Source organism: Gamsiella multidivaricata, assembly GCF_025024155.1.
Source record: "Gamsiella multidivaricata strain RSA 2152 chromosome Unknown BC939scaffold_128, whole genome shotgun sequence".
Lineage (NCBI taxonomy): Eukaryota > Fungi > Mortierellomycota > Mortierellomycetes > Mortierellales > Mortierellaceae > Gamsiella > Gamsiella multidivaricata.
The window spans coordinates 60,012-70,028 of NW_026251836.1; the positions used below are offsets into that span (position 1 = coordinate 60,012).

A 10,017-nucleotide genomic window follows, 5' to 3' on the forward strand; every position below is an offset into this window, starting at 1 on the left:
GAGGAAAGAAAAAGAGAATGAGAACGAGCGAAGGAAGGGCTTCCTGCTTTTTATACCCTCCGCCCCATGGCAAATGCTATTTTGTTTTTCTGGATGTGCCCCGTTCGCATTTGCACCCCAAAAATCCGCCAAAGCAAAGCACACGTTCCCTCCAATTCGTTCGTCTTCGCCGTCCAAAGCCCATTCATTCCATCTCTCGATCCCCTTCATGTATAATATGAGTTGTCTACAACCAGGGGGAAAAAAAAGGTCGCCCTCTATCAAGGCCCACGCTATCTTCTAAAGGGCCCATGTCCTCGCTATGTTTCCCTGTCCGAGGAAGGGAGCCCAGTACCAGGGCAACATCACTTTGCTTATCTCTGAGCGTTGTGGAGCGGCCCCAAATTCTATTTCTTTGATACAATCTTATCAGAACCTGCAGCTCAGCTGGGCGTCATTCATTCTGAACATGAAAGTCAGACACGATAGCGAGATGCACCCTAGTCTATCCTGCTGCTATACCCGCTTTGGGACGTTCACGATCCACGTCCCACACCGCCATCGTCATCGTACATTGTCCATGCAAGGAAAGATAGTGCCTTGTGGTATATTGTTGAATAAAGTCGGAGAACCGGAAAAACGTTCTTTGTTTTTTATTCTTTGTACGCTGCATACAACGTGGACACTGTTGATCCATCGAGAACTTTTATTTCAGCAAAAGCAAAGCCAATACGCCTTCCTTGGTTGTGACATTGAGGACGGCTCAACGTACATCAATGCCCGCTGCAGCCGATTCAGTTGCTCAACATCGACAGCGCGAAGGTGACAAAAAAAATTCTAACAGCAACTAGGTCCATGGTCGGAAACAGACGTGAATATCACCGTCAGTAATCGATCGAGCACCACCGAGGTTCATATCAACTGCCATTGGACATCTCTGAAAGGCATGAGTGCGTTCAAGAGGTAGCCGCAGGACCCTTCAAGAGCTCCTTGTGTATAGGTGGACCAAGCATGTTGGGCAAGGTGGATCGAATTTGGTAGGTGTGACTGCATCGGGCCTCATTTGTTTACCTCTCGTGGGGGGCAAGGGAGCGATCACAACGGGACTCGCTCAAGCTCATTCGCATCTCTCGGACGACTCGACTGCCGACACGGATCCCGCCTTGACACCATCGTCTGTTGTTTTATTGAAAGAGAAAATAGCAGGAACCAATACACGCCATGTTGTCTACCATCTCCCGCCAGGTCCTCAGAGCCACCAGCACCCGCCGACTTCAGTCTGTTGGCAGCCTCAGGTACAGCTGATGCCAACTTCGTGGACCCAGGTCCTCCTTCGTCTTCTCTCGGCGCCAAGAACCAGGCACCAGGCACCATATCCATGTAACAAGTCGCGTATTTGAAAGCACTGACTGACAATGCTCATTGGAAACTTATAGATACTATGCCAGCGACAACCATAACGAGGACAGCAGTAGCAGCGGCAGCAATAACAACAACACGAATGGCAAATCCGAAGGCGCAGAGGCACTTATGAGCATCCTTTCGTCCTCATCCTCCTCAGCATCACAGCCAGATCGCGCCAACGCCGGCAACGTCCTCAAGGGTAACAGCGCCGCCCTCATCCTCGAGACCCTCACCAAGGCCACGGACCGTCAACAGCAAGCGTCTCGCCCCTCCAATCTCCTGAACTCGAAGTCTCCCCTCGGCGGATCCTCGGGCGGACGTCACTTCCTGAGCGAGTCCCAGACCTGTACTCACAACCTTCACATTCACGCCTCGATGAACAACACCATCATCACCTTGACAGACTCGAACGGCGACCCCATCACGACCCAGAGCGGCGGATCGGCGGGATTTAAGAAATCGGCACGTTCGGGACCGGAGGCCGGTTACCAGGCCATGACCAAGTTGATCGAGAAGGTCGATGAGAAGAACGTGCAGATCCAGACATTGCATGTGTTGATGAAGGGATTCGGCCCGGGCCGTGATTCGGCGTTCAAGGCGATCCGTGCGAAGACCAACTGGGATATTAAGAGGATATCCGATACCACGCCCATTCCTTTCAACGGATGCAGGCCACCCAAGCAGCGTCGTTTGTAAGGGAGCCTGTTGTAGGATGAGAGCATAAGGAGAAGGCACAGGATGAAGGCACGCAAAGGCGGACGAAAGCAAATGAGAGGGGAGCGTTGGACATAGATATTGGCGACGAGGGTTCAGTGTAACCCTGAGCTATAGCAATAAAAAAAACATCATATCACATCACATCTTGAAACCAAATGGGGGAGGGGGACATGAAGGGCAATGGCTAGTGCTAATGCATCAAACCAGATCGTGTGCGACCGCTGCTTTGAGACCTGATGGTTTGTGTATACCAAGATCAGCGTTTGGTGGAGTATGAAGGACATGGCGCCGCGCTCCAGCACTTTTGTTCTATGAGATATACTATAGCAGACGTCTTTTGGGCCATTCATCCTGTTCTTTTTTTTTTTTTTTTTTTTGGTGTTTGAAATGCCGGCCCCCCCCCCTCCTCCTCCTTTTCCCCCTAAAGGTTGATATTGGCCTCGATCTCTCTATGACACAAGTATTATAGCTCTTCATCAACTTCTCGAACCAAGAGGTAAATAATAGATTCTATAGTAAGCTATTAGCATCGTCTGGACCATCTCTTTACAGTCGGTTCACCACCACCACCAAAAAAAAAAAAAAAAAAAAAAAATTGTTCGTGACAGTAGAAAGTTTCCCAGCACAATAAATGCAAAGGGCCGTTCGATAAAACTAGCCCTACACATGAAATCGAGATCGGACCTGTGTGAACGGAGCTATATCTACGATCTTTTTGACAGATCGTATGCAGGGAGCTGGGTTTTGAGATCAGATCATGGGTGGTGTAGAGAGGGGAGAAAGGGAGGGGGGGAGGCAGGTAGAGTGCAGTGTAACATACATGTCATCACTGCGGAACTATCTAAACAACCCATTATCCGGGCTCGATCGATAAAAAAGGGTGAATGGGCGAGCGCTCTACAGGAATTCAGATCGTGTGCGGTTCCATCTTGTTACACTACAGCACTTGATACGCGAAAAAAAAAAAAATCCTTTCAGAAGTGTATGCTTGAATATATGATGGGTTGGCTCAGTGCTTTATTCTATAATATATGTACAACAGCGCTTGTGCATAGACGATCGATCTTTCAAAGGTCGACTCGTATGAAAAAAAAAATAGTTAAAAGTTCATCTCTTAAAGACGGGAAGCAGCCTCGGTCTCCATGACGATTCTGTAACGGGGGCGTCCATCCATCATATGCTTGACAGCAGCGTTGGGGTCGCTCATGGGCCTCTTCTCGATCCAAGGACGGATATTGTGCTTGGCTGCAAACTCCAGCATCTCCTGGACAGTCTCCTTGCCTCCGATCAAAGAACCAGCGATCGAAACGTTACGCGAAATCAGGGAGTTGGCAGGGATCTGCAAAGGATCCTCGGGCAGGGCCAAGAGAACCAACTTTCCGTGGGTTGCAACCAAAGACAGGACCTTCGCCCAGTCAGTGTCGGTAGCGAAGCTGGTGCAGATGAGCAGATCGATCGAACCGGCGGCAGCCTTCATGTCTTCGGGCTTCTTGGAGCTGAGGTGCGATTTAAGAGAGATGGAGATGAATGTTAAAACCACTGGGTCCAAAAAAAAAACTAAGTTTTCATGGCGCAACAGGACGATTACAAAGAAAGACTAAAAAGACTTACTTGATAAACTTGGTGGCGCCCAACTTCTTGGACTCTTCACGCTTGTTATCGCTGGTAGAGACTGCAACGACTTCGTCGCACTTCAAAGCATGGGCCCATTGGATGGCCAAGTGTCCGAGACCACCGATACCGATGACACCGACGGTCTTGCCGGGGCCAGCCTTGTGAATCTTCAGAGGAGTGTATGTAGTGACGCCGGCGCAAAGAAGAGGAGCAGCTATTTTTTTTTTTAAAATGAGCCAAAGGTCAATTAGTCAATGTATCAAGACCCCAGTCTTGAAGATCAGATTATTTCATGAAAACAATATCCACATACCCTCAGCAGCCGAGATCTCGGAAGGAATCTTGAAGACGAAATCGCTGTTGACACGGACACGATCTGCGTATCCTCCATAGGACTGTCCTCCGCGGCCGTCCTTGAATGTGTCGTTGTAGGTGAAACACTTCTTGGTGCAGAACTGGTCGTTATCGGACTTGCATTGATTGCACTCGCCGCAAGCATCGACCATGGCACCGACACCGACCAGATCGCCGACCTTGTGATGACTCTTGTTACCGGCCTCAACGATCTTGCCGACGATCTCGTGTCCAGGGATGCAGGGGCCGTTCTTCAATTCACCCCAACCTCCGGTGATAGTGTGGATATCAGAGCCGCAGATACCGCAGTGCGTGATCTCGATCTCGACATCCTTGGGTCCAATTGGACGAGGGTGGTAGCTAAAGGGCTTGAGGTTGGGGGTACCGGTCGAGGCCCAACCGTTGAAGGTGACAGAGGTATCCTCAGAAACTTTGACGTCAATTGGCATGTTTGGTTATAAGTTGCGGTTGGAAAATGAGGAGAGAAGAGTGTAGAAAAGTAGGGTTGTTTGATGGAGATTAGGAAGTGTGGTTCTCAGCAAGGTATTTATACTAGCAGCTTTTTTTTTCAATGAAGATGACACCACACTGCAAGCGGCACTTCAAACTGTAATCTGCTGTTGTACTGAATGCATGGAGTAAAGACCGAGCCGAAGAGAGAAGAAAAAACAGAACTACTACTACTATTACTACTGAGGAGCTCCTGAGTTTCTGATTGCCTCCGAAGGTTTGGCGAGATGCTCAAACAACGAGGTCATAGACTATTTGGAGCATCATTGTGGATTATTAAGCCTTCTGCTATGGCCGTTTTGGGTGTTTCAAATTGAGTTTGAACGCGTTAAGGAATTAATTCTTTCCTGTGAACCCACCACTCAACAGCGATCATGACCGTACTGTTCGATCACTTCCTGGGGCCTCCCACCCATTCGTGCGCACTCTCTAAATGACTATCCATTCCTGTCCGGATAAATCATATCCGGCTCTGGAAAAACCCCCTATGGTATTGCCAAATTGATTCTCCACCGCACTCCACTTCCTAGACCATGTACTGTACCGTCTCTTGCTCTCCCCTCTTGCGCTGCGCTGTCGGAGCGAATGGTCGATTGAGTGTAACCCCCCTCCCCACGCGATCGTTGCCGCAGCCGTAACTCAAATACATACAGCGTCCACCTCTAATACAGTACCTGAGAATCCACTACTCGGGGTACCTAATTGCTGGCCTGCGCAGCTTGGATAGGCTCCGCCTTCATAGGACGTATCCAACGTACTACTAGCAGTCGTATACCTTTTACTTTTGACACCCAAGGGGCCATTATCGAATCACACTTATTGCCGTCATAACAACAACCGCTCCAAAGCTATCTCCCATGTTTACATAAAATAAAATGAAAAAACTGCGAGATGGCGCACATTAGACGAAGAATACAAAATGAGCGATAGGTTGATGTTGACGCTGACATGGTATCTCCAGAAGCAACTATGAAGGTATAACAAGTAGTAAACGGCCCCGAAGAGTAGCGAGCACTCTGGCGGGCCAGTCCAGCAATTTTTATCGTGCACAGATGTCTAGGGATTTGTCCCCCCTCTCCTCCTCCCCCTCCCTCCCTCTTCTTATCTCTCACGATCCCTAAACCTGATGTCAGCTACTGGATCTCTAGACTACATCCGTGTGATTGGGAAGGGTCCACATAGTCTACAATTGTCCGCCTCCTTCCGCTATAAAGTCCGCACGACATGAATGTAGTACGCGGCCCAACTCTAAAGAACCCTTCCAATGAGGGGATCGCTTTGAAGGTACACCACACCGGCGCTTCGGACACTGTGGTTGTGATCGATATCCACGGGCAGCCCTGTACATGTACATGAACATGTACGTGTTGGTTTTTTTTTTTTTGTAAGCAACAACAACAACATCTATGAACGAATTGGATCAATGTCTGTACAGTCCACATTCGGGTTCGAATTTTTTTATTACCACCAAAATACAACATCAAGTCGCTCAACCTTTGGATGCAGGAATCATCCGCTCATTCAAAGTGAAATATAGTCGGCATATGATTTGGGGTTGTATCTAGGTGTTGACGAGAATCAGAATCTGGCAAGACCAAAAAAAAAAATCCCTAATAGTTTGCTGTGGCTATGCCTTGGGACGGTGTGACAACGTCCATTATTCGCTGCTGCTTTGCCCACATCCCCACTATGCCTACACTCCTTTTTGCGAAATAGCTCACATTTCATAGGAAAAGTGGGCTATTTTACTGAATCGAAAATCATAAACAATGCTATTCACTTTTGTGATGGCGGTGACCCTACCTTATATCCTCGCATATCTTTGTGTCATGCTCGCTTTTTCCCTCTCTCACTTTTCCCCGAAATGGGTGATCCGTAAATCCAAGTAGAAATAACGTTAAATGTTCGATCACATCATGAGGACTATTCAGTCGAGATTTTATTTCTGCTTGGATTTACGGATCACCAATCGTGCTGCTTTTCGGGGAAAAGTAAGAGAGGGGATATAAGTGAGCATGATACGCAGATATGCGCGCAAACACTGCGAGGATATAAGGTAGGGTCACTGCTGTCGCAAAAGTGAATAGCTATGAAATGTGGGCTATTTCGCAAAAAGGAGTGTAGAGAAATACCGGATCGCCTACAAACAGCCTTCAAGGATGAAAAAGACTATGAGATGGAGCAGCTCAAATAAGAGCTAATCAAACAGCAGACGGACTTTGGTGTACTCGCATACCTCAAGTGTTGCATGGGGAAAGGGCCTACGCTTCAGTTCATGGATGCCATCAAGGGTGTCTCGACGAGCGAGGAGTTCAAGAGGTTCTTCCTACCTACCCCTCCTCCTTCCCCCCTGGGAGTGTAGTCCTAGCTGACGAGGACCAGGAGGATGAAGTCGAGGATTATTCTTTACAGAATAATGACGAGAAGGATCCCAAACAAAAACGTTGTGGAGCCACTCAAAGAGCAGTGCTTCTCGACGTATCATGGAACGTCGGTCTGGTGGTCATGAGATGGAACCTCCGGCAGACGTGAGTTCTTGCTTAAGAATCGAGCGTTCTTGAAGAAGAATCGTATGGTCATGTGGCACTGTATTTTCTTATAGAAAAAATAGAAAGAGAGAGATGTGCTGCTTTTCGCCGGTGTCCCAGCCTGCACAGTCGTTTGCTCGTAGTATTGCCACAATCGTCTATTGTGCGACGTGATGGCACTGTAAGAAAATTCGGCCCGTTGGAGCATTAAAAACGCACCAACTACGTCAGCAAAAGGCGACGCCATAGAATTTTTTTGGTGAGCATAAGCAAATACATGCAGTAAAAGAATTTCGGCGTGCAATAACAGAATTATGCAGCTTTAGGATATAAATTACACCTACCGATCATTTTTAAATGTGCTTGCGAACACATATATGGTTGAGATGGGGTTTAGGCACTTCCTGGGGCCTGGCTAGTTGCCGATTCCTGCCCTGATGCCGCATTGGCCGCACGCTTGCGCCTTGGAGCTCCTTCTTGTTCTGCAGCCGCGGTTGATGCTGTCCTCTTTCGGGCCACACTGCCCTTGCTGGCGCTGGTGCTGCTAGTACTACTGGTGCTATTGGTGCTGCTAGTGCTACTGTTACCATTGATGCTGCTGCTACTGGTGCTCGCGCTATCGGTTACTGTCTGTGTAGCTTCCATCCAAGGATATCTACCATTCTCATCTACAGGCTGAAGATAGAGTGGCCTCTGTTGCTGAAGCAAGTGCCCTTGAATAACGTTGCAAATATTGTGGCCCGCCATGATATCGCGGTGCATGTATGTCTTGCAAGTCTTGCAATACAGCCGACGTATTTGAACCTGGCCGACAAACTCCTCGCACATCGGACACTTCTTTGACGTGTAGTACTCATTGACGCCCACGACAATATACCCGAGCGCCCTTGCCTAACGGACACAGAACGTAAGGCGCCTCATTAGCGTCATCAGTAGCTTTTTTTTTTTTTTTTTTAAAAAAAAAAAAAAAAAAAAGAAATCGAATGTCTTGCAATGGAGCACTAACCCTTTGAACAAAGTACGACTGGAAGGACTCATGTAACGAGGAAAGTCGTCTCGTGGATGAAAACTTGCCTAGATCAATACCGATTACAACCTTGTCCTCTTCATCTCGCTGTCTACCAAGCGATCCTCCAACCATATTGAGCAGGCGATCTGCGATGATGTCGAATTCTGCCTCTCTAGCTTTTCTGGCATCCCACTGGTGCTTTTTGAATGTGGCGCTTTTGTTGTAGAACTCGTCGAGCTGCTCCTTGACGCCTGCTAATCCCGCAACGTACTTTTCAACGCTGGCATCCTTTCCGCGAAGGGCTGGTAGCTCGCTTTCGATGTTGCTGATAGATTTTGCTGCGCCTAGCGGGATCGACCGTTTGCGTTCTTCTAACCAACGTCGAAACTTGAATGTTGGTTGGTATACGGCCTTCTGCTTTACAGCTAGGTTGTAAAAGACCTGGGAGCTGCGGGCGGAAGCCTCGGTGTCATTGTCATTGTCAGGTTGTTCGGTACCGACGGCACTGTTCTGTTGATGGAAGCTCCCCTTGGATCTCGGCATACTCGCTCCTGTAACACATGCTTGCTCTGGATTATAACTGTCGTTGCGTGGCTTTCCATTTTCGAGGCTGACGGATTTTTTCATGTCATCTAAGGTCTTCTCAGGCAATAGAGCGCTCGCTCCAACCACAAACGCTTGACCAAGATCGAGACCTAATATCTTGATTTTCTCTGGTTCACAGTCCCAAAGAACTGCGACATCCTGCTTCGTCTTGACAACGTTCCGAACCTCAGTTAGGTAGTAGTCGACTCCACCCACAGTGGACGTAATCCGAGAAGGCAATATGTCCGTGGGATGCCGCCTGTACCGAACCGAGAGAAGCTCCTTCAGCTTGAATGCCGTTAACTGGAGACGAAAGCCATCGGTCCGAATAGATCCGCGAATAACGTAACCGCGTTCCTTATAAGTGCGGGGGTCGAAATCCTCGTTCTGAATGATTCTCAGGTGCTCTTTGATCTCTGCAAGTGAAGGTGTCGCGAGGTTGTTGAATGATTTGCTGATTCCGGGCATGCGACGCTTTTTATGACCCAGTCCTGCGTCGGTGATGAGTGTCGTGAGGAGGTAGCCTGGTGCTTGGTTGGCCAGCCAGTACGACATGTCAGACAACGCAGGACGATAGTCCTTGGCTCCATGAAGACTCTGCAGCTTCGCCTTGAGTGTGTCGCTCTTCCAAAAGATTGAAATCAATTCCAGCTCCGTGAACGCGACGAACGGCTGCGCGGAAGGCGTACACGCCATTAACTTCCGAGGGTTCTTGGTCAGCGGGTTCAGACGGTAAAAGTTCTCGACCGCAGAGACGTCGCCACGAATGTCAATGCATGTCCCAGCCGGCAAGAGCCCTTTGACCAGTTGTTTCTTGAGCTGTTTTAAAGTTGCCGTGTGTAAGGTTCGAGTTAGCGGAATAGAACTTGTAACCTTGAACCTTGTGTCCCTTGTATGTACATGTACATATGTTGTTCCCCCCTCTCTTTTTTCTCTCTTTCTTTCTCCCCATTTCGCCACAGAATACCTTCACTCTCAGTCATTCATTGTCTATGTCCAACATCGCCACTCCGGCATCCCTTACTCTTTCCTTCTCACATTTACCTTTTTATGGAGTTCCTTGCAGCCTTTTCCGTACAATCGCTTGAGATCAACCGACAGCTGCGCGATTATGCTTCGCAGTATGACTGACCCCGGGTATGGCATTCTCGTGTTGATGATAGCAGCATCTTTTCGTTCCAGTAAGTGTAGCTCCTGCGCTCGATCGATGAACCTCCGCGTGCACTGTATACTCTTCGTTTTGCCGCTAGGGATGATGCCCGAATACACATATGTTGTTAATATCCCAAGGAACCTTGATGATCGTCCTATTCGACC

At 48.5% G+C, this 10,017-nt stretch overlaps 2 protein-coding genes across 2 annotated transcripts; one reads left to right on the forward strand and one right to left on the reverse strand.

Annotated features, from left to right (window-relative positions):
* Window positions 1-1,082: 1,082 nt before the first annotated feature.
* On the forward strand, window positions 1,083-2,237 carry BC939DRAFT_417196 (uncharacterized protein). The gene is made up of 2 exons (XM_051553018.1): window positions 1,083-1,274; window positions 1,416-2,237. The coding sequence occupies exons 1-2, from the start codon at window positions 1,201-1,203 to the stop codon at window positions 2,077-2,079; spliced, it is 738 nt and encodes a 245-aa protein (XP_051406460.1). The 5' UTR covers window positions 1,083-1,200; the 3' UTR covers window positions 2,080-2,237.
* Window positions 2,238-3,087: 850 nt separating this feature from the next.
* BC939DRAFT_46445 (GroES-like protein) lies at window positions 3,088-4,812 on the reverse strand. The gene is made up of 3 exons (XM_051557372.1): window positions 4,028-4,812; window positions 3,712-3,928; window positions 3,088-3,596 (listed from the first exon to the last, which is right to left on the reverse strand). Exons 1-3 carry the CDS (start codon window positions 4,515-4,517, stop codon window positions 3,215-3,217), a joined length of 1,089 nt encoding a protein of 362 aa, XP_051406461.1. The 5' UTR covers window positions 4,518-4,812; the 3' UTR covers window positions 3,088-3,214.
* Window positions 4,813-10,017: the final 5,205 nt, after the last annotated feature.